Here is a 23,722-nt window from a genome sequence, read left to right on the forward strand (position 1 = left end):
AGGGGTTTTTAGAGTAAATAGTTTAATATAACGCACTAAGGGTTTTATTTTTTCTTTTTAGTATTATATTTAGTATCTACTAACCTAAAAACCCTTTAAAACTTATAAAATTTTATACTTTAATAACTCTCTATATATAAAATATATAAAAATAAAAAAGATATTACTTTAATCGCTTAATTAAAAGCTATTAATTAATATATTTTTTATTCTTATATATTATATATATATAGAGTTATTAAAGTGTGAAGTTTAGAGTAATTTAGGGGGGTTCTAGGTTAGTGGGAAATTTTCCTACTGGACAAAAGTGGGTAGTAGACGCTGTCAACACAACGGAGTGTAGTACCCACTTTCGATGGTGTTTCTTCCTAGTCCTTGCTGGCGCCCTACTCTAAGTCTTACTTAACCGGCACTGGGGAATAAACTCAAGGCGGAAGTCTATTATGCAGATAAATACTTGGAAGTCTCTATTTTAGTGGCTGAAGGTGCCCTGAAGTATCGCGAAAGATATCCGTGAGTCCCAGGTGGTTGAGCATCCAGGACGGAGAGTCCGGACGTGCCTCGCCAGCGCGATTGAATGATCGCGTTTTCCGTGTCTTTCCAAATGAGCATGTCCACTTACGACTCGCCGCTTTGCGAAACCGAGCGGTAGGCTTGTCATGAGTGGATGCGCATGGTCGCCAGGGCCACGAATCGTGACTCGTGACAGTTGTTTACTTGGTTTAGCAACCTTTGGGGCCTTTGCAGTCACTGAGCGTGTTAATGACGATAGGCAGTCATGACTCTCCTATCAGGGTGGCTTCTGTCTGGCACGAGGTTGTTCGAAGTCGAAAGTTGTCAAGAAATCACAGATTGGATTGATAATAGGGGCCCCTCCAACTTCATTAGTACATCCTGGGTTAAGACCCCACCCCACTTAACCGATCACCCCCTATAACCGATTAGCTGAAAACAGGTAATTTCAGGCTTACGACTTCAAACGTTAATATCTTCTGATTTATTGTAACTACTATAAAAAGCCCTTAAAACGAAATTCAAAGCACTAACTAGTAAATTAAGCTACTTAGTTTTCTTCTAATATTAAGTGATTAATATATAATATTACTAAGCGTACTGCTTTACGCTTTATAGCCTCTATAGCTTTCTACTTAGCCTCTATAATCTATAATATTATTATAAACTTCTTATTAGGTTTTAGCTTAACTTTAGTATACTATAATAGCTTATATTAATTAATAAGTACTTAGAGATAGGCTACCTCTTACTATAATATTAAGATCTTTATGTTGTTATTATTAATTATCTTATTAGCCTTAGTAAAGACTAGTATATATACTATATAATCCTACTCCTCTCTATACTAATAGCCCTCCTATATTAACTTATACCTTTAAAGGTTTACTAACTTAATAAGAGTAATAATAGTGAACTATAATAGTGTTTTAGGTATTTTAAGTAACTAGGGATCCTATAGGGATACCTTAAGTATATCTATAGGTACTAAGACTATTAGGAATAAGCTTATTAATAGCTAAGTAATATTAATAAGCTATAACTTAATAGCTAGCTACTTAGTATAAATATTTCTAGTTATAAATGTATTATTATAGGCTTAGAGGTAGTAGTATAGAAAATTCTGCTTCTTAATAGGTATAGAGTTAAGTAGGAGTCTATAATTATATGTAGCTTTATAGAAGGCCTTCTTAAGGGGTGAGAAGATTAATATATTAAGTAGCTAGATAATATAAGAGCTATAAGTAAGCAGATAAGCTAAATAAATCTATTTATAGTAATATAACTATATAAAGTCGTTAGATATATAACTTCTATAGCTATTAATAACTAGTAACTGCTTAAATTATAGATATTTAGCTTCTACTACTATATATAGGATAAAAACCTTCTTTAGCTACTTAAGACCTATAGTATTAGACGTCTACCTATTAGTTAATATAGTGAACTACTAGGAAGCAAAATTAGATATCTCTAAGGGGAACTATTACTGCTAAACGCTCTAACTAGTAAAGATTACTAGTAGTAATATAGTCTAGCTAGTAGTTAAGATATACTTAAGTATAGTTATCTATATATAGTTTTTTAAAGCTTAGATATATATAGTTTATCTCTAAGGTTTACTTAGTACTAAATAGTCTCTATCTAATCCCTCTATTAAACTAATCTTATCTATATTCTAATATAGAGATAGGGGGATATCCTTTACTTCTAGTAGATTAAATATCTTAAATAGATCTTTAATTATAGTAGTATTAATATCCTTTATATATTTAGAGTTAATAGCCCTTATTTTTAGTATTTTAATAATAGGGTTTTAGTATAGGAAGCCCTCTATCTACTTCTTATTAAGGGGGTATATATTACTACTAGTATAGATAATATAACTTATTAGTTTGTTAACTTATTTATAGGTAGGGGTAATACTAAGAAAGCCTTATATAGTAACCTATAATACTAGAGATACTTCCTAAGTAAGTATAAGGTGTTAGTATAGAGCTTTAGCTTCTTTATATATTCCCCTACTTCTAAAATAGCTATAGAGTGTTATATATAGGATACCTTAGTTATAAGAGGTTTATTAGATACCTATACTACCTAATACAGCTTCTTTAGTATTTTTAATATACTCCTTAGTGTAACTTAATATACTAAATTAACTAATATTTTCAAAAGAATTAATTTGTGGTGTTATAGTGTAGTTAATGCAGTGGGCGCAAAAGATGTGGTGGTGTTGTTATTAGTAAACGCGTTGTTTTCGGCTGATCGGTTATGGGGGGTGATCAGTTAAGTGGGGTGGGGTCTTAAGGGGCTAATGGAGCGTGCTAATACGGCAGTCGAATGCCCTAGGACAGGGTCCTCGGCAGTATTACCTAGAGTAACACAGTCAGTCTAATAAGTAAATAGGTTTCCCAACCTACCTTAATTGTCCTTGTAACAAGCTTTTCTCCTTCACTGTCTCAGGCCCGTTCAACCTACAACACCAACTAATCCGCCATCGCCATGCATTCGATATCGCTTAGTTTCATTCTTTCTTTGGCATTCCATTGGCTCTCTGCCGTCGAGTGCAGTCCCCTCGGAACTGTTGTCTCTCGAGGGGATTGCCGAGTCCTTACCGAAGTGACCTATTGGGGCATCGCATGCCAGAAGCAAAGACCTGTGTCGTGCCAAGCCGGCCAATCTTACGGGGGTGTTGTCAGCTTCAACGAGAAAACGACATTCCCCGCAGACTCAGTACCGATTTGCGAGCAAACGCTGGAGGTAAGTGTGATGCCGCGTATAACGAGGTCGAAGGTTAATATTTCGACTAGTACAAATGTTGCACTAGGTAGATGGGTTTTGCAAACATCAGCTGCCTTCTATTACATCAACCGGCTACCTACATATCATTCTATCATCACGCGTATTCCAAAATCTAAGGACACTTTCGACCCCTAATAGGTGTCAAGGTATGGAATAAGACCTAGCTCATCATCATGCGCTCCGATGCGTCCTTGACATTGCCCATGAGGCAGGCCAGCACTGCCTTTCTCTATGTTCACAGTGCCGCGCTGCACACGTAGGAGTTACTGTCTCCTGCTTCCATTATTCTTGCAACTTTACCGTGTATCTAAGCTGTTAAGACAATATCATCGCCTGGCTACGATGAAGTATAGGACCAGCCGCTATCACGCTTTAATGAGAGTAGGCTTTGCTATATCATAGCGATCACGATTGGTCCCTTGTACCAAACTGAAACTTAATACGCACTGAACGATGTCACGCCTGGGGGAAGCGTCACACTTAAGGCTTGTTGGCCGTATGTTGTGGTGGCTCGCTGAACAAGCATAAGCACGGCCGTGGAAGATATCTGACCCAATACACTAGGCTATGATGATCACTATTACTTGTTCATCAATCCGCTCAAACAGTAGACGGTTAGAAGTATCTCGGATATCCCCTGTTCAATGCACGTCTACGGTGACTAGTGCCAGCATCAGATGAATATCGACCTTCTTGATAGCTTGCTCATTGATCTACAGTTGATTTCTTACTGCGACGAGGTCTCCAGTTCGTGGCCTGACGGTGCAATCGGGCGCAGATTTGAGAAAGCATCGCAGGGTTGGTTGTTGGGCGGCCCTCGCAGCAGAGACAAGCATGAAGTTTTTGATACTGCAACAGGCTCAAAAACGAGGCGTAGCTGAATTAAAAGGGGTGTAGGTTTCCCCCTACTAACAGAAAGTGACAGATGAGGACAATAGTCCGAGCCCCAGACGAAAGCTATCATCGTGGAGTACGGGACGCCGCGCACTAAAACTCTTAGCGACTACCTGTCAATACTCGGGTTGACACATCTGGACATGCCTCAACACTGTAGAACGACGGAGCGAACGCGCCAAATTTTCAAAAAGAGCGAGGAACGAGGGACGAATACGAGAAACCCGACATGTGGGGCCGAAAACGCGTGTTTGACCCCGAGCCGGATGCCCGAGACCCGCTTTGCTGTCCGGCGCAGCCCAGGACCTGACGGTCGTAGTCGTGGTATGCCTTGCGATGTATTTCCTTCGGGGCTGTGTTTGATATTCTGCTGGTATGAGTGACCCCTTTCTGCTGCAGAGGTCGGCAATGAAACTCCTTTCCAGCACTCGAACTGTATGTTCAAAAGCCCTCAGGTCGCCGTCAATGGGATCGGACCAACTCACTCATCGTCGATCTTTCTACTTGCAGATTCTTCATTTCTGTCTTTCTTTGATATCTTCAGTCATCGGACTTGGTATTTGTTCTTTTCAGACTGCCTGATAACCATCACTCGCTACTTATCACAACACCCAGAACAGGCGTCGACCCGGCACACCATGGATCGCATTGTTCGCGATACTTCAGCCGCCGACATGTCAGAGGCAGCGGTTTTCAAACTCTACCACTATGATCCCACAGTAGCCGGCGCCGTTGTTTTCGTTTTCCTCTTTCTCGCAACCACTATCCTTCACTTCTGGCAACTAGTACGGTCGCGTTGTTGGTTTTTGATTCCTCTAACAGTTGGAGGTGTTTGTAAGTCCAAACCGCTGCCCTTAAGCTATGAAAGTCCCAAGCTCTCCGAATAATGTACTGATATTCTATGACTAGTGCAAGTCATTGGCTATGCAGCCAGAGCCAAGTCCGGCCAGGAGAGTCCAAACTGGTCCCTTGGCCCTTACATCATCCAGTCGATTCTTCTCCTTGTAGCCCCTGCTTTGTATGCAGCAACAGTGTACATGGAGCTTGGCAGAATAATCACTGTTCTCGATGGAGAAGGGTATTGTCTAATCCGAAAAGAGTGGCTCACCAAGCTTTTCGTCGCGGGCGATGTATTGTCCTTCTTCCTCCAAGGCGGAGGTAAGTTAAACAAAGCTTTTCCACAATTACGCCAGCGGTAACTCAGAATCTCAGGTGGTGGATACCAAGCCTCAGGGACTCTTGACGCCCTCAAGGCCGGCGCGAAGGTCATTATTGTCGGTCTATTCGTGCAGCTCATCTGCTTTGGATTTTTCGTGGTGGTCGCTGTAGCGTTCCATCGCGCAATCAACAACGCGCCAACCGGACGTTCCAACAGCAGCATTCCATGGAGGAAGCATATGACTGCTTTATACGTAGGAAGCTTCTTGATTATGGTCCGTTCCGTCTTCCGTGCGGCCGAGTATCTCCAAGGGTTCGACGGCTACCTGCTCAAGCATGAGGCATATCTCTACATATTTGACGCCTTGTTGATGTTCTTGGTCATGGTTTTGTTTAATTGGATCCACCCAGCTGAGATTGGAGCGATCCTGGCTGGAAGTGGTGGTAGCCAGCATTGGAAGATGGATAGCTTGCCTCAACATCACCACCACCAGCGTCTTTGAGGGAAGATTTTGTGATTCTCAGTAATCGCGTCAAGATGGAATGCATATGTACTCGGAGGTGGCAAAGGAGGTGATGACTGTATTGAGTTAGGCGGATACAGTTGGGACTTGTGTGTCACTATGCCTTTGTGGTAGCTTTGCTCATTTCGGGTATTAAACTATTTCAGCTCAAACCAACATACTCTATCGGCCAGGTGATCCACGACCTCCAGTAACTTCCGAGAAGGTCATCGACCACTTCTACAATGTCTTTTCCCCAGCCCTCGAAGAACCAATAGTCGTCGAGAGCGTGCATAAAAGCCCCAAAATAGCCAAACAGTACCAGCGCCGGTGGTTGTCGCTGGTGTAGAAGAGAGACATACTCCTGAGGTACAAAGTGGATGAATGTCAAAGGTCCTGCCCAGTCCCTATTGAACCCCCATTGAGCAAGAGTTTGAGGGTTCATAGACTTAAACTGGAGGACGTACATGCGACACTTCCTGAGGATATGCAGCGCCTCATCATATGTCATCGCATCATTATTATTTGCCCACGTCTCTTTGAGTCTACAAAGCTGGGCATCCACTGGCTCAGGCAATGAGTCACCCGGATCCAGCTCGTTCCAGTTTCCGAGAGTAATGAGGCTGCTCATTGGGCCATCCTTTAAATATTGATATGTTGGAACCAACACGGCGTTGATACCTCGCGCCATGGGTATCCACTCCATGCCAAGGACTCGGTCTCTCCGCAGACGAGCGGCGGTTCGCTTATCTTGATCTGGCAGCTGCTTCGAGATGCTGAAGACATATATGATATTCAGAAGCGACCACGCGAGTAATGCCTCGCTATTTTCATTGTTAATATTGTTGGAGGCATCCTGAAACCCTTTGATAGCTTCCTCGTGATGTTTAGTTGCCTCGACAACGTAAGGGCTGTTCTTTGTCGCACTAATGTATGCAAGGTGCAACGCAGCCAGGCTTAAGATGGCATGGGCTACGAATGGGTGTTCGAAACCTATCCGTGGGAAAGTCACTTGCCACAGAGAGTCAACCGGAGCGCTTTTGAAGATGTCGATGCTGGTTGAAACTGTCCAATGGTGCAGGAGTGCAAGATCATTGATTCCAAATGAAGGTGCATTGGCAATGGGCGCCCGTATTAGACTGGAAACAGTAGCCGGGGTGGCAGCTGATGGTGAAAGATGTTCTGAGTGGGGAGTGGCTGGATCATGATTGGAAGAGCTTTGAAGGCGGGATAGACCAGGGGGCCCCGATGTATGAGAAGCTGGTGTGAGGACAGCCGGTATTCTGGATGGAGAAACTCCTGCGCCGAGAGACTTGTCGGCAGATGGAACTGGGTCGGAAGTAGCTATCGGCGTATCTTCGGTATGAGGTTGACGGCGCCTAGAAGAAATGACATCCACGCTCGCCTCTAGTCCGGATAAGTCTGTAGGTCTTATGTTACGCGCAGAAGCCGAGGAGGAGCTTGTTGCCGCACGTCCGGGGCGCCTCCTGCCCTCGGCATACTCGCAAACAGCATTCCGCCGAACGCAAGCTCTGCACGCCGGTCTTTCCTCGGTGCACTGAGAAGATCAGTGTCAGAAGGTAATGGGCAAGTTTGAGCTTGGAGGTCGTCGTACCTTGACTCGGCGGTGCCGACATTGTAAACAGCCAGTCGTCGTCTTGGAGTGCGGTTTGTGCGAATAACGGCGATCCGTGTTACGTTCGGCCATTACCGTCCGATAAAGGCATAATCGTTGCGGAACGGATAGCAGGTCGCGCTGGGAGCGGGTGAACGAGGAACGGAGGCGAATGGAGGCGAAGTGGTGGAAGAGGATGTTGGGGAACGAAAAGGTTAATGAACGAGGAACGAAGGCTAGCTAACATAAACGAGGATGAAAGAACCACAGATGGCAGCTAATCGTGTGCTCAAAGCGCCACCCTGATCTATGAGTGGCCTAGCAGTGGGTAATGTGAGACTTGCCGAGTAATGTTCGGGCTAATGCCGTATGCGATAGTCCGAGGCCCTCGTACATTTGCCGGGCTTTTCTGGCTACTCGCCCACCTCGCTCGCTTTCCAACGAACCAATGTCTCCACTGGTAGCGTGCTGATGATGGCATATGGTTTTGGGAACATCCTGGGTATCAACATTCTATGCTATCTAACGCGTCATCTAATGACGTTTCCATGAACCGCAAGATTCTCAGTATTTGGCACCAGACCATCCCTCAAGCATTCAGTGGCGTAGATTTGCGCCTCTCATCCAATACGTAGTCGCTAGATCCCGAGGTCTCACGACCATCCACAGATCGCGCCCGTTCCTTCGGTTCCAACTCCTGCACGTACCAAACAAGGAAGATTGTCATGACAATCGCCATGAGCAAGGTGTCGAAGATGTACAAGAAGATCTCGTGCAAAATGAGATATCCCTTGTTTCCTTGCAGATACTCGACCACCCTGAAGACGCTTCTAATGAGGATAATGGCGCTCGTTGCATACAGCACATAAAGATAGCGCCTCCATGGTGTTCCTCCCTCCAGTGCAGTGGCGGTCGGGTTGCGGCTCAATCGGACGTGGAAGAGCAGAGATGTGACGACGAAGAACCCGAAGACGACAATCTGGACAAAAAGACCAGCGATGATGATCTTCTCTCCTGCTTCGTACAAGTCCAGTGTGCCTGCAGCTTGGACACCACCGCCTCCAGCTTGCAAAGTAAAAGCGACAACATCACCTGCGACGAATATCCGAGTCACCCAGTTGACCGGGATCAGCGACAAATGTTCGGCCTTCGCAGTTCGGATGAGTCGACCCAGGATCATGTAAATCGAAGCGGCGTACAGCGCCGGCGCGACGAGAATCAAGATAGCTTGAATAACGAAGCCGCCAATAGAGAGTGTATCAAAGTGACTCCAAATACGACCACAGTATCCGATTGTTTGAACTAGGAGTGCGTTATTAGTTGATCACTCTTGAGAATAACCTTGAAAACTCTTGGCGGACTCGCAGAGCATCGATGAGATGATGATGTTAGCAACTTACACAAGCCACCGATGGTGAATGCAGTAAAGTAGAAAGCTCTTGCTCTGAAGATGCGCCAGGTATGCAATGCGGTCAGGGCGGCGAAAACCGCAACACTGACAATGGCAGCTGGGAGGGACGGCGTGTAGCGATAAAGCTTGAAGTCAAAGGCTGCCGCGGCAGCTGCTGCGGCATCCTGAGCACTTGACCCATCCATCTCATCCGGATTGATGGGTTTCTGAGACGAGCTGGGGCAAAGAAGTGAAAGATACTTGGAGTTGACGTTGACTTAAGGAAACCAGGAGATGTTTAACGAATGCCACCTGGGGGCTCGAGAGTGGCATTTTATTGACTTGTTCATACGCGTCTTATTTACGTTGCTTTCGCGGCGTCCCCGACAACTTATGTGAACTCACATTACCCAGCAAATCCTGGCTGTGCAACAGGCCAAGGACATGTTGAATTGCCTGAAGACTTCGCAAGACCGCCAGACTCGTAGCTATGTCGCAGTGGGCCGAAGAGGATGTCAAAAAGGAATGAACCCACATGCAGTGAACGATGTTAAACGAAGCGAGAACGTGGGGTGTAAACGAAGGGGAGTAGTCTGAGCTCGCGCGTATGAACGAAGAACGAGGTGGGTCAGTCCAGCCTCGTTCATGAACGAGGTATCTGAGCCACCGAGTCCGCGGCCACCCGCTCCAACGAAGTTCAACCAACTCCACAGGCCGGAAGTCTGGGGCAATAATTTTCCTCGGTACAAGAATCTAGGGAGCGCGGCGTTGTAAATTCCCTCGCGTTTGTCGTACTTCTCGCTGTTCATCCGAGCTGCCGGCGCTTTTCCATTAAGCTTATTGCCGTGGGCCCCTTTCTTTTCATTCCTACTATCTTCGCTACGCGATTAACTACTGGCCAGGTTAGACCCTCCCTCAAAAACGCATGATTCAACAAATAACGCGACATCAGATCAGTTACTAGGTTATGCCAGCCAGTTACGTTAAATCTGTCTAGTCGTAGAAGCCATACTGAAAGCCGGACCTTTTTAAAACGCGTATTGGCATGCAGAAAGTCCATTCCCGATCTTTCCGTCATAGATTGTCTTGCTTTCTCAATCACCATCCAGCACGTAAACATGGCTGATGAACTTAGCCTCGCCATCCCAGAGGATTCCGGGTACTCTACAACATCAACCCCATGTGGCACCTTGGAGCCGAAGAAACACAGGAACAGGAGTACGGGGAAAAGGGTATCACATAAGAAGTCAAGGACAGTTGCAGGACTTGCAAAGGGAGAAAAGTCAAGGTGAGCTCTTTTGCAACACCGGCGTCACGTTTACGCGTCGTTGAAGCTCACGCCCCTGTAAACAGTGCGATGAGCATCGGCCATCATGCTCAAGATGCGAAAGGTTACAGTTGCAATGCGAATATCCGACAGGTCCGCCAGATCAAGAATCCAGTTTAACGCACAGCCCATATACACAATCTTATGGCGGCGAACTAGATTTCTTGCAACTCGAACTTCTTCACACTTATTCAACCTTCACCTATACCACGCTTTCATAGTCGCCGGCACTCAGAGACTTTTGGAGGGTCACTGTACCAAGCCTAGCACTCAGACATACATACTTGATGCGGTCTCTTCTCGCAATCCCAGCTCTTCATATGGCTCAAACGAGACCGAATGACCGCAGTCACTATGTGTCAGCTGCCCTGGAGTATCACCGGATTTCCTCGGAAACTGCAAGAGACATGCTTGAGAGGTTCTCGGGTGACCAGGATGGTGTGCCTCTGTTCCTTTTCTCTGCATTGAACGTCATTATTGGTATGTGTTGTTGTACGAGTAAGAAGCAGTATGAAAGCTAAGAAATGGGTTCTAGTGCTGGCCACGCCGCAAAGATCCTCAGACGGGTCGATATTAGACGAAGATGCCAGCTTCCACGACTTACTTGCTGTGCTCAAGGGGATGAATGGAATCCTCAGACATTCTTGGGGCAGTCTTTCCGACAGCCCTCTGGCCCCTTTACTAAATCATGGCGCCGAAAGATGGGTATTTCAACAACAACTCAGCCAAGCCGAGATGGGCTATCTATCACCAGATAGCGCCCTGAATGAGCTAGCAGCTCGCCTGAACGCAGAGGTAGCGGATGTGACCGAGCTGGTAGTGTATGCCAGAGTAATCGATATGCTGCGAGATGCGACGCAATGGGCCCACTTATGGGAGGGGGCTGATGCCTTGGTTTGGATATACAGATCCTTGGAAGACTTCATCCCACTACTTGAGCTTAGGACACAAGAGGCACTCAGCGTACTTGCACATTTTGCTGTGATACTCAAGAGGTGCGAGAATCAGTGGTGGCTACAGGGCTGGGCAGTTCAGATCATGTCAGGGGTGTATCAGCAGCTGGATTATGACCACAAACACTGGATTTACAGACCAGCAGCGGAAATAGGGTGGATATTTCCTAATTCTCGCGAATAGAAATCTTTGGCCATGTTATAGTTGCAACTCAGGGCTTGAGAGAAAAACAGAATTCTTGGTGATCTTATCCTTCATGAGAAAGCAAAGCAACCCAATTAAGACCAACATCTTAATCTTCAAGCCATTGAACCAGCAGCAGGAATTTTCTTTCCAAACCTGGCGCTGAAAAACTCCATCACAGACCTTCTGAACCCCAGGACTGGGACCTCAGCCATCAACCGTTCATGCAAGTCAACAGCTGGGCGAGCCCAAATTAGGTCCGCCTCGTAAGGATTCACGAAGCTTGTGCGTTTGAACAACTTCCAGCCACTGAAGGTTGCAATCGAAAGCAGAATCATTCCGTACTTGCTGAAGAACGTTCCAACATCCCAACTTCCGGGCAGGAACACAGCATAGCCCCAAAAGATCTCAATTAGGCCGAGCCAGATGAGCGCAATCCAGGTACCATATGGTTGGAACCAGCCACAGTATGGAAGGTCTTTGCGATTGTAATTTTGTGCTCTCAGTGCCCTGTAAAAGAACAGATAGTTGACACAGCAGGCGATGTAGGTCACCAGTTGTCCACCGGTAGCCAGGTTGATGAACCTAGGACATTGACGTACGTACTTTAATGGATGTGCCCGGAATCGAACCTACCAGTTCAGCACCGTGACCGTGCTCGAGCTGAGCTTTAGGTATGCCAGACATGAGAATCCGATCGAGACTGCGAAACAGTAGATCGGCACACCGTTCTTCGTCGTCTTTAAGAGGATCTTCGGCGCATGACCACCTTGGGCAAGTGCGTACAGGCTCCGTATAGCCGTGAACATGTAGCAGTCGCCAGCCGAGTAAATGCTGGTCAAGAGAAGTGCGTTAACAGCATGAGGCAGGGCATCGACGCCCATATTCCTCATAGCGATCACGTAGACCGATGATGCACTTGTGCCAGTCTCTCCGGAACCGAGGACCTTGACGAGAGTGGGGTCTCTGGCTGACAGCACAATACCGACGCAAATAGCACCCAGAATGAAGAATAAGACAAAGCGAACATACACGCTTCGAAATGCGGTTTTGAGTGACGTTCGCGGGCGTTGAACTTCACCTGCGCAGGTGGCTAGGTACTCCGGCCCAACCATAATGAAATTGGCTTGCCAAAGCGCGGCCAGGAACCCCTGAAATCGCCCGGAAGTTCCAGTGGACAGGTACTCCAGGAACGGTTCCTGATTTTTTCATGTCAGAGGTTGAACGTATATCAAGAACAGGCTCACCGCACAGGCTTAGTCCAATTCCGGAAACCATAGGCATCCTTCTGTGGGTTTCCTCCGCACATTGTCACAAATGTGAAGCAATACAACAGCAAGATCAATATCAACTTTCCTCCAGACAGCCAAAACTCGGCCTCGCCGAAATACTTGACGCCAAAGGCATTGGTAAGTCTAAATATTGGGTCAGTTGGGCAGAGGGTTTTCCAAACTTCAGACGAACCCATAAGTAGCAATGCAGACTGTGATGACAGCTGCTGAAGGAATGTCGTCTCGCCAGAAGGTCAAGACAAGATCCACCGCAGTGATCTCAAACGCAGGCAGAAAGGCTTCGAACACGAAGAAGTTCCAGCCGAGCATGAAGCCCCAGGCTTGGTCAACCCAAGCACCACCGTGCTGAATGAAGGCGGCGCTAACCGGCATAAAGATCGTCATCTCGGCGATGGCATTAGTGACAAACGTCATCATAATTCCTTGGATGATGAAGGCAAGCAGAAGACTTCCGGCTCCTCCATGGAGCAATCCAAAGCCAATGCTGATGAAGAGAGCAGTGCCGATGGACCCGCCGATGGCAAAGAACTGCACCTGGCGAGGACTGAGATGTCTCCTCAAAGCCTCGTTCTCGGAGCCGAAGTCACCATTTGCAATGTCCGTCTGTTGCTCGTCGAGCTTTTCTGGGACCTTCGACATTGGTTCAGACATTGTTAGGTGAGTCTCTGCCATGGCTGTGGCTGTGAAAAGGCGAAAGATTATGCCGAGGATGTGATGAATGAACTAACAGGCCAGTCTGAAGATTTTCTAGCAACATGAGCTTTGATAATGGCTATTTATCTAAGAAGCTCTCGCATTCGCTTTACAATCATCCAAGTTGCTCAGGGGCAATGTGGCACTAACCCCAGCCATGTCAAAGCAGGTTTCCGAAAGAACTACCCCGGATTACCCCAGACAGTTCCTTGTCTATGTGGATATCAAAATAAGGATGATAGGTCCTGTGCTATACCCAATGGTTCATTTCGGATTAGAAACCGATGTTGGTCTGTGATGATCTTGGTTACCGAACCTGGAGGGTTTGCTCTTTTCCTTGATACCTATGCATCAATCTGTCACAATCTTCCATGCTTGACTCGATATTTTCTCAACACAAAGTACGGCTACGCTGCTATCATAGTGAAGTATTACTCCGATCGAAAATTCCCCTATCTACACAGGAACTCTGATAATCCTGCGCGCATTATGGCCGTCGGACTTGAAGCGTTATCGCGCCTTGCAGGGGCTGATTGGGCGCCGGATCATCAACACATCTTAAGCGCACTACCGACGGAGATCACTAGCCTGCTGGTTATCTATGTGGAGTCCATGTTGTTGGGGGATCGCGCAGCGGATGCCGTCCTTCTTTCTTTGATACAGAGTGCTGCCCAGCCATCCTCCGTATATTCCGTCGGCTGGTGTCGGCTTCTCAATCCGAACCTAGTCCTTCCTCGCGGTTCTGTTTCCGATCCCTGCTAGCGCATGCTGGGGTTCGCCAGATAAGCAAAGGCTCTCATGGCAATTACCGCTTCTGGGCATCGAAATTGAAGAGCACCTAGTGTGAATTCACGGCGGCACAAATGCCAAAGCATGATAAGTCGCCGAAGCCCGAACAAGATACGGCATGTGTCACCTCGCCCTCTAAGGACCTGTTCACGTTATAGTATCAAATATGAGATCCACTGAAGCTCTGATGCTTTACGTAGAAATTACCAAATCGTGCAGCGAGGGTTGAGAGACACCACATCTGAAAACGCGGGGTAGATAGCCGCTAATCTGGACCTTCCCTGCCACATCAGATAACAAACATTTCCCCGCACTACAGAGGGCGGACCACTGAACTGTGCTGAGATGCTCGCGATTCCTTCCCAGTGACGAGCATTCTGCTCTGTCTGTCGCAACCGGCATTGAGGTTTGAGGGCATCACGACTGTACTACTACTCACGCACAGCCATGGTAGAATCTTCTCAACCACGGCGTCGGAGAGGGAAAAGAACTTCAAATGCGCAAGACATTCGCTCCCATCACTGGCGCAAGAGCAACACTAAAGATCATTCCAGGTGCCTTCCATGCCGGCGAAGTAAGATCAAGTGCAACGGAGAAGACCCATGCGCAAGTTGCGAGAGACGCTTGGTTAGGTGCCGCTTCAACGACAATGATCAAAAGATTCTGGTATCAGAAACGTATGCAAAGTGCTATCTCAGCCAAAAGCATGTCCGTAATTAATATCTAAATGTCAGATACCTGGAGGAGCTACGGAAGAAAGCAGAGAAGCGTCCAAAGTCACCTCAAAATGGAGCATCACAGCAAAACATAAACGCTGAGCCGTCACCTCTGCCCTTTGAGGACGAATCGCATCATGATGACAGGCGCCCATCGGTAATTGAAGTTCAAACCCTGCCAACGCCAAACACCTACGACATTGGTACACCTTCCAGAAGGCGGTCAGTCGTCAATGTGTCACCAATGACAGTTGAACAAGCGGATGACCATGACTTCGGTTTCAATGTCACCATGGACGAAGACATCACTGGGCCAGCCACCAATAACTCATTGTTAACCCTTGATGGTTCATCAAATAGTACAATGCCTGCTGCTAGGGATATTGCGGATCAACCGGCCTTCTTACCTGGACAACAGCCTGAAGGTCCATTGAGCATCTGGCCTAGCGCGTTCAAGATGGCTTCTCAAACTATCAAGAACACCAGAAACAATCGTCGCAAATGGAGTAAGCTGAAAGAGAAGACCAAGCCACAATTTCATAACTAATAAGTTGCATCAGTCTGGCTTGCCCCGTGGTCAACTTGGTCGTTTACTCTGCGGCTGATGCTCATACTAGGAGAGAGTTTGAAGTCTTCCGCGCCTGCTCTTCCAAAGCAAATGCTCGAGGGTGATATTTACGATCTGCCTTCGAAATCTACAGCAACTCAGTTTCCCGACACTAGGTATCTGCCTTCCTTAGATCATGCGCTTTATCTCTTTAATACAGTCAAGTTCCATCTCGGACAGACGTATCGCTTTTTCGACGACGCCGAACTTGAGGCCCAAATACGCGAGTTCTATTCTGGCCATGTTGCTCAAAAGGCCTCTGAATCCAGACTCTGGTTCACAAAGTTCTTATTAGTTCTAGCATTTGGGACTGCCTTCCATTCACGGCCGGGGTCAGCCGAATCAAGAGATCCACCGGGCGGAAAGTTCTTTGTGCAGGCAATGTCTATACTTCCAGACAACATGTCCCTCTGGAGAGATAGCCTGATGGCAACCGAGGTCTTGGCGATGATGGGGTTATATCTTTTTTCTATTGATGAGAGAGAGTCGGCACACGTCTATGTGAGTTTTGTCCGCCTGAAAAACGCTACGAAGACGTCAGCCTGACTTGTCAGCTTGGTCAAGCGATCCACATAGCAGAGATGGAAGGGTTGCACACCCAACTACCAGAAGACGAGATAGGAGCCGAAACTGTCACGTGGTGTCGCGACCTGTGGTGGACACTTTACATCATGGACCGCCATTTCTCTGCCTCGGTTGGATTGCCAATGTCAGTCCACGACAGCGAAATAACGACACCCATTAACCCACCCGACCACGGTTCTCACGCAGACAGCCTACGAAGTCTTCAAGTCAAACTCTCTCATTTAATGTCTATGATACTTAGAAGTAGGTCTCAGGGGATAGGGATTTCAGGGAATCCGCTGACATTCATGATCAGCCGTCTACAAACCAACAAAAACATCCCTGGCAACTTATGTCGAACAGACCAAGTCAACGTTGCACACTTTGGCCCAGTACGCGCAAGAGCTGGAAAACATCATGAGCATCAAATTTCAAACTTCGGTCGATACGGTTCCCAGAGGCATGCGTCACATCACCCTGTTGTACCATCAGTGCGTCATTGTTGCCACCAGACCCCTACTCCTCTCCATATTGAAGGAACGACTGGATATGGTCGATAAAGTCGCCGATGTAGACTGGGAAAGCATTCTGAACCATACAGCCGGCATCATATCTTCGGGGATCAAGTCGGCCTCCAAAACGCTGCAGGTACTATCAAGCGAGTACAGCCTTCTCGGCAAGTCACCAGAATGACACCGAGTTGAGTGGCCAAGAGGGCTAACATGCATACAGAAGTATTTCTCCCTTATGATCTAGAGTTTACGTACGGCGCAGCACTCCATCTTGCCATGGCAGGCGCAATATTTCCGGACGTCTCTGAAGATCACACAAGCAATCAAGCTGCACATGAGATCCTGTCAGACATGGTCACTAGAGGGAACCGCGTGGCAGCTGTGCGAAGGACTGAGCTACTGCATGTGGAACTGCTATTCAAAAAGCTTGAAGAGCAACTGAAAAGCCGCGGTAATTACAGTCTGAGGCTTCCAAGTGCCATGGATCTGGGCCCGAATCCTGAGGAAGACAGGCAAAACGCGTCAAATATGGAAGCAGACGCAAACGCCGCGGCGATGATCACCGGAGCTGTGGACCTCTTTCCGCTGGTGCCACCCTCAGACTCAGGGAATGCTGATTTTCTCGATCTTCTCGACAGCGTTGGCATCTCTTCGGAAGAGTTTTTTTCGATCACACAGGGAATGGGAGATGTTGAGGGTATTCCGGAAGGTGTTTTGAGGATGTATTGAGGTCATAAAGTCATGATTCTTAGTTGCCTGGAGTAGGTAGCCCTTGTTGGACACGATGCCAGCCCGCTAGGTGGTTCCATTCCTCTGACCAAGCCTAAAGAACCGTCGCGCCCAGGGATAAGTCTTCGGGAATTAAGCTGAGGGTTCCATTGACCCAAGACTGAGCCAATGATTTGGGGCCATTCATCCGTAATCTCGCTTGTATTTAGTGCATCGCGGGACAATGTTCCCCCCCAGGCTTTGGAGAAGAAGCACAGACGAGTGCTACACGAGACGTGCATTAGCGCCCAAACTCTGCCCCGGATCGGCTCCACTGGCTTATAAGCTGAAGCTTGAGCGAGGATTCAATCTGCTAGACGAGTCCTGCATCAGAAGATCCAAGCATCTTTCCTGAACCCGAAGTTTATACGATCCCATCTGACTTACCGATATGCATAGTTCGTATGGAAAGCAATCATGGATATTGGCCCGGCTTCAGCCCACCACGTGGAGATACCTCTCCGATGGGCCGGAATGTCCACTGAGCTACACGAGACCTGCATACGAGCTTCTGATCGAGTTATATATAAAGCTTCACGAGATACGTTGAATGCAGTGATACCAAGTTCAAAATTTCAGTTTCACCATAAGCCTTTTCCCCCTCTTTCATCAGACGCCTACCAAAAAACTCATGGCTGTCACACAGCGAAACGGCGGCTCCTCCGCTCCTGCCATCAATACAACGACAAAAGAAAAGCAACAGCCAACGGTTTCTACCACCACTTATCGCGATGGTTCATCTGACGAGTTCGACTTTGGTGGTTCCTTTGGGACTTTGGGGCTTATGATCGGCTTTCCGCTGTTGATGTGGTACATGTGGATCGGCGCCACATACTACGATGGCCAGATTCCCCTCCCAGAAGACAACCAGTCCTGGTCCGATTTCATTCATCAACTAGCCCACCTTGTTTATAAAGGAGCTTATCCGACCACAAAGGCCTGGATAGCTTACTGGGTCTTCTTCATTGGTGAGGCTCTGATGTACTGCTACATGCCTGGAGTGCTCAGTTACGGCAGGCCGCTGCGCCATGAGGGAGGCAAGAGACTTCCGTATTACTGCTCTGCTTACACCAGCTTCTACGCAACCATCGTCATTGCCGGTACACTTCATATCACGAAGATCTTCCCCTTATATACGATCATTGATGACTTCGGCTCTATCATGACTGTTGCCATCTTGTCCGGCTTCATCAACAGTTTCGTCGTTTATGTTCAGGCCATCATCCGTGGAAGGACTCACAGATTGACGGGGTACCCTATTTACGACTTCTTCATGGGAGCTGAGCTGAACCCGCGCATCGGTATCCTGGACTTCAAGATGTTTTATGAAGTCCGAATTCCATGGTTCATTCTCTTTCTTACAACTAGCTCAGTTGCAGCTCGCCAGTATGAGACCTATGGTTATGTCTCGAAGGAAGTCGTCTTCCTCACTGCTGCTCACTACCTCTATGCCAATGCTTGCGCGAAGGCGGAGCAGATGATCATTTGCAGTTGGTAAGTGGCCGAACCTGTTCTTCTTGGTATGAGGCTTCCAGTCCAGCTGACGTTTGATACAGGGACATGTACTTCGAGAAATTGGGCTTTCTTCTTACATTCTGGAATATGGCCGGCGTTCCTTTCTCGTATTGCCACTGCGCCATCTACCTGGCCAACCATGATCCGTCTGAATACAAGTGGAACCCCTACGCCCTGGCAGCTCTTAGCATCGCCTACCTCTTCTTTTATTGGATGTGGGATAGTGCCAATGGCCAGAAGAACGCCTTCCGCCATACAGAACGGGGCCAGCTTGTAAAGAGAAAAACCTTTCCTCAAGTACCATGGCAAGCTGTCGAGAACCCTAAAGTCATCGAGACCGATGTCGGCGACCGTATTATGGTCGATGGCTGGTTCGCTATCATCAGGAAGCCTAACTACGTCCCTGACATGTTTTTCTCTTTTTCTTGGGGACTTATCACTGGGTTCAAGTATGTACACCCCTAGCCTCGCCTGCTATGGTATCGCGTCACTGACCATATTACCAGGAGTTTCTTTCCCTGGTTTTACTTCGTCTTTTTTATGATTATGATCATCCATCGCACCAAACGCGACGTTGAAAGATGCCGCAGGAAGTATGGGGATGCGTGGAAGCGTTACGAAGAGCAGGTTCCCTACCTCTTCATCCCCGTAAGTTATATGAGCAGATCGAGCTTATTCACCGCAACTGCTGACGAAAGCCATAGTACGTCATTTGAAAGACGCGAAGAGCCATGCGTCTGGACTCCGTGAGCTTGCCAAAGGGTGGGCGACAAGGAGAATAAACAAGTTTCTGTTTTCTCATCCATAGGGTCAGAGGCACCTAAGGGGGTTTCATAGCCTTAATTCTCAAAGACCGCATTTGAGTTTTCCAGCGGCCGAAAATACGCATTGATTTGCATTCGTTTATCCGTGAAAAAGATTATGCATGCGACGTAAGATGTAATCGTGTATCTACGTGAATAGTGCGCGAGGGCTATCGAAACATTCATCCCAATGCTTTGCAGCCGACGCATAGAACTTTTCAAGTACCTCCTTTGCTGCAACTGGAAGATAGATTCCCAACTGTCTACTATCTTCACCCAGGCGATCTAGAATGAAGCTTCGCATCCACGGACTACCACCCTTTGCCTCAAAGCCAGCCACAGTCATTGGCCATGTTGTGCATATCTTGAGTGCTCGAGAGGTAGTGGTCTCGTCGAGAAGAGCGAACAGTCTGTCGCGGTGGGTTTTCTTGAGAGATACCCACTCTTTTGACGAGGGTATTGCACCGGCACTCTGCAAGGATGAGATTCCGAAGAGCAACGCGGCCGACTGATAGATCTGACCCATCAGCAGAAAGCCCTCAGCCGACGACTCCATCTCATTGGACCACGTCTCTGGAGAGAAGTCCAGAATGCTATCCAATACGTCTTCTGCTTCATTTTGTATCGGACCGATGGAGCTTCCCGTGTTCTCAAGTGTGGCCAAGAAACGGAGACGATTGATGTGGACGATGTGAATGAGCAAATCGATTGGGCATGGTAATTGCGGATAGTAGCCGATCGAGAACACATCTCTTATCACGTCTCGTATTCGGTAATTATCCAGCGGAGATACTTGGTCGTCAGCTGGGCTCGTAGTGTTGGCAAGATTTTCAATACTACCCGCGAGTGAGTCAGTGAGTTGCCAAATATCGGCTCTTGAAATACACAGAAGAAACGAAAGAATCGATCAAGTCTGTGAGCACTGACATTTTACAGAACAGAACCAGAGTCTTCAGATGCGGCGACTTGAGGCAGAACTCTTCCCAACCACCACGCAAAGCTACCAATGCTGCAAAGCCTCTTATATGAATACGCCAATTAGGTGCTGTGGCACCACCCATCAGCTGAAAGGAATTAGTTTGAAGCTCTTCGAAGTTTTTTTGACGATAGTGGGGGGCTAAATACATCGCCAAAGATGAACGTGACAACGCCGGCCAAAGTGGCGTCGGATAACCGGGTAGTCTCATTCGCTATCTCCTCGTTTAAGGCTTGAATAGCCGTATGTCGGTGATGGTAGGCTCTGGCTCTCACTTCGGCCGCATAAGGATCATTTCTGCTCGGAGATAATTGTGACATGCGGTGCTCGATGGCCATCGCGACCAGGCCATGGCGCCGATAAGGCTTCATGGCGTGTATGTGAGACGCGGGCACGACCCAGGGACTCTTGGTCAGCTGATTGTCATAGAAGTATGGATAGACATGATTGTTCCCTGCCAAGAGTAAGCTTACATCCTCGACCCTTTTTAGGTCCAGATACGGTCGCGCAGCGCCTATAAACATCGAGTCACACATTGTGGAACTTACAGTAGAATGAAGCCTCTGCAATATCACACGTCTCTGTCCGAAGCTCCTGTCCAGGAAATATATGAACGAGCTGTTCCTCGGCCGTTTTGCTTGGCGCTGTATTCTTCTTTTCGCTGGGCTTATTGGTCTTCGGCGGCGCGATGGACTTATTGGCTGCTGGCTTCCTGCCTCTCCAAGTCCGCGTCGTGATCTGATTGGGGGCGACCCAAGTCAGAGGCTTCACGTTCTCGTACCCAGGGCACACAATGCCGCTAAGCTTACACTTGGAGCATACGGGACGGGCCGAGTCGCATACTACCCCTCGGCGCTGACATTCCCAGCAAGCCCGTTTCGCCATGTTGTTATCACGGCTCTCGGCGCGTTCGGCGATGGGTGCCACCGTAGTGAGGACGAGATGACGAAGAGGAGGCTTGTACGCTTTGGGCTATTGGAGGTAGTGAAATGAAAGACGGAGATTTGATAACGTATCCGTTCCAGCGAAACTGCCCTCTGGAAGGCGGGATGGTGGGTCGTATTATCAGATCTCTCTTGCGTGTTTGTGCAGATTTGGTGTGAGACATTGAGTGGCGAAGTGCAGCTCTTGGCCACTTCATTCGCCTAATGAGAGCAAGCCAGGTACAGGCCTGTTATGCATGCTTTCGCAATCCCATTCAACCAACATGGATTAATGCTTCGAGATGGGACATCGCTCGTTGGCGCGTAATAGGACGGCGAGGACACCAAATCCTTCAGATTCCTTTGGCGGCATCCCAGACGGATGATTCCAGTTTGCTTTGTTGGTCTGGACATTGGACTTTGCTTTTTCCAAACCCCGCCCCCACAACGTATTGTGGCATCGATCGTGGAACAGTACGACACCAAAAGGACTCTGCAGCTTCGATGGACTTGGCAGAATCCTGATCTACTGTTTGATTCGACCGGACTCGTTTGACACGTGCCGAATATCCTTTCTTGGCCGAGGGTGAAGCCCAACCAACAGAGACACCAGCGATAGTGATTGGATCCGCTGGCCAGATTTTCGATAACCCGATCAATAATCCATTAACCATCCGGTGGGATGGGGTTGTGAGAACTACAACAATTGACAGTGCAGCTTGGAAGGGGACAAAATGGTGAATAGTACGTCACTGCAGACTTATTTCCATTTCTGGGTCTAGATGGTACAGTCCTCAACTAAAAGACTCCCTTTGGCTTCGCAGCTCCCTTGGCAATTCCGACTTCTTCATTGGCTACCCGTTGGAGCGCCGTGTAATCAGTCACGGCAGTGACCATATCATAGCCCTGGCTTGCGAAGTGTTTTGCTTGCGCCCCATCCTTGCAGTAGATACCGCACTTCTTGCCCGCGTTATGCGCCGCCGTCAGGATCCGATCTAACGCGTCCTCCAGCTCTGGCGGCATAACCCCGTTCTGAACTGGATGGCCAATGCTGTTTCCTTCAGAAAAAGAAGTCAGAACTGGCAGAACATCAACCTTGGGGAGCGATACCTAAATCAAAGGGCCCGATGAACAACGCATCGATTCCATCGACGGCCGCAATGCCCTCAACATTGTCGAATGCTTCCCGAGTTTCGATTTGGATTATTGTCAAGAGGGCATCGTTAGCTTGATGAAGGTATTCGGTTAGTGTCGGGTTTGGATTGAATCTCTCCAGCGCAATGAGCGATCCAAATCCCCTTATCCCTTGAGGTGGAAACTTTGCCTCGCGCGCAAGTTGCTTTGCCTCCTCGACGGTTCGTATCAGTGGCACCAAGATCTACGAGAGGATTAGCAACGAGCACCAGACTACTTATCATATCCACGTCAGCTTACTGCGTGCGCACCGCTGTCTAGTGCTCCTTTTGAGGATTCAGCATGTTATGACTTCAAATGGCAAATAGGTTGCCAGGTGCCTCACGCTTAACCATCCATCCTTGCAAGTCCGCCAACCTCACAACTGGAGAAACTCCCAGCGCGGCAATGGCGGGAACTGCGTCATGCATAGCGCCATCTATCGTATCATCAGCATCGTAGCAATTGATTGGCTCACTAAGTCAGGTTTCTGACCGTCGATGTTTCCATGCTCACAATCGACAAGCACCCAATCAACGCCTGTCCTTGCCAGCATTCTTGATATGTTTGCTCCTGGAAACATTTGCCAGCCACCGAATGATGACTGGCCGTTGTCGAAGCACATCTTCAGCCGATTGGATGCCTGCATGTTGATGATGTGTTGGGCAGACAACTGAGTAGAATACCAACAAGTGCCGTGTAAATAATGAAACAATTCTCAAGAGTCAATACAATAATTTCAGCAACATTTGAGAATGCATACATAAGATGTAAAGCCAGCCACTCCATCTCTTAAATGTGAGAATTTATGTCAGCGAACGAGATGTTGGCACTTCTAGAGACTAGTCCTGGCTCACGCTCACTAGCCGGGGTGACTTGACCGGCTTCGGCAAGACTTCCGAACTGTGTTCATGAACCCCGCGCTAGATCCGATCGACAATCTAGTTCTAAGGTTTATCTTCATTCCCTCGGATTACTGTAGGATAGTTCCACAAGTTGCAAGATACGCAGACATCCGTCGAATTCAGTTCACGCCTGATCCCGAGTTGAGA

At 47.8% G+C, this 23,722-nt stretch overlaps 7 protein-coding genes across 7 annotated transcripts; 4 read left to right on the forward strand and 3 right to left on the reverse strand.

Moving 5' to 3' along the window:
* Positions 1 to 3,015: 3,015 nt before the first annotated feature.
* CGCS363_v010519 (uncharacterized protein) lies at positions 3,016 to 3,344 on the forward strand (the record flags this gene model as incomplete). Its single annotated transcript, XM_036642368.1, has 2 exons — positions 3,016 to 3,273; positions 3,324 to 3,344. 2 exons carry the CDS (start codon positions 3,016 to 3,018, stop codon positions 3,342 to 3,344), a joined length of 279 nt encoding a protein of 92 aa, XP_036491813.1.
* A 1,503-nt stretch (positions 3,345 to 4,847) lies between these two features.
* On the forward strand, positions 4,848 to 5,870 carry RTA1-2 (Protein RTA1; the record flags this gene model as incomplete). The annotated part of the gene is made up of 3 exons (XM_036642369.1): positions 4,848 to 5,043; positions 5,119 to 5,367; positions 5,422 to 5,870. The coding sequence occupies 3 exons, from the start codon at positions 4,848 to 4,850 to the stop codon at positions 5,868 to 5,870; spliced, it is 894 nt and encodes a 297-aa protein (XP_036491423.1).
* A 2,204-nt stretch (positions 5,871 to 8,074) lies between these two features.
* Positions 8,075 to 9,081, reverse strand: RTA1-3 (Protein RTA1; the record flags this gene model as incomplete). Its single annotated transcript, XM_036642370.1, has 2 exons — positions 8,075 to 8,787; positions 8,886 to 9,081. 2 exons carry the CDS (start codon positions 9,079 to 9,081, stop codon positions 8,075 to 8,077), a joined length of 909 nt encoding a protein of 302 aa, XP_036492056.1.
* Positions 9,082 to 11,455: 2,374 nt separating this feature from the next.
* Positions 11,456 to 13,282, reverse strand: AGP2-0 (General amino acid permease AGP2; the record flags this gene model as incomplete). The annotated part of the gene is made up of 4 exons (XM_036642371.1): positions 11,456 to 11,924; positions 11,976 to 12,538; positions 12,592 to 12,754; positions 12,804 to 13,282. The coding sequence occupies 4 exons, from the start codon at positions 13,280 to 13,282 to the stop codon at positions 11,456 to 11,458; spliced, it is 1,674 nt and encodes a 557-aa protein (XP_036491424.1).
* A 1,839-nt stretch (positions 13,283 to 15,121) lies between these two features.
* Positions 15,122 to 16,693, forward strand: CGCS363_v010523 (putative transcriptional regulatory protein; the record flags this gene model as incomplete). The annotated part of the gene is made up of 4 exons (XM_036642372.1): positions 15,122 to 15,335; positions 15,390 to 15,937; positions 15,991 to 16,264; positions 16,317 to 16,693. The coding sequence occupies 4 exons, from the start codon at positions 15,122 to 15,124 to the stop codon at positions 16,691 to 16,693; spliced, it is 1,413 nt and encodes a 470-aa protein (XP_036491732.1).
* A 1,218-nt stretch (positions 16,694 to 17,911) lies between these two features.
* sts1-0 (Delta(24(24(1)))-sterol reductase) lies at positions 17,912 to 19,511 on the forward strand (the record flags this gene model as incomplete). Its single annotated transcript, XM_036642373.1, has 4 exons — positions 17,912 to 18,774; positions 18,837 to 19,244; positions 19,302 to 19,443; positions 19,500 to 19,511. 4 exons carry the CDS (start codon positions 17,912 to 17,914, stop codon positions 19,509 to 19,511), a joined length of 1,425 nt encoding a protein of 474 aa, XP_036491734.1.
* A 2,784-nt stretch (positions 19,512 to 22,295) lies between these two features.
* hpcH-0 (4-hydroxy-2-oxo-heptane-1,7-dioate aldolase) lies at positions 22,296 to 23,319 on the reverse strand (the record flags this gene model as incomplete). The annotated part of the gene is made up of 5 exons (XM_036642374.1): positions 22,296 to 22,555; positions 22,608 to 22,875; positions 22,932 to 22,957; positions 23,017 to 23,109; positions 23,166 to 23,319. 5 exons carry the CDS (start codon positions 23,317 to 23,319, stop codon positions 22,296 to 22,298), a joined length of 801 nt encoding a protein of 266 aa, XP_036492079.1.
* Between the last annotated feature and the right edge of the window lie 403 nt (positions 23,320 to 23,722).

The sequence above is a fragment of the Colletotrichum siamense genome, assembly GCF_013390195.1.
Source record: "Colletotrichum siamense strain Cg363 chromosome Unknown KSG_Cg363_contig07, whole genome shotgun sequence".
Classification (NCBI taxonomy): Eukaryota; Fungi; Ascomycota; class Sordariomycetes; order Glomerellales; family Glomerellaceae; genus Colletotrichum; species Colletotrichum siamense.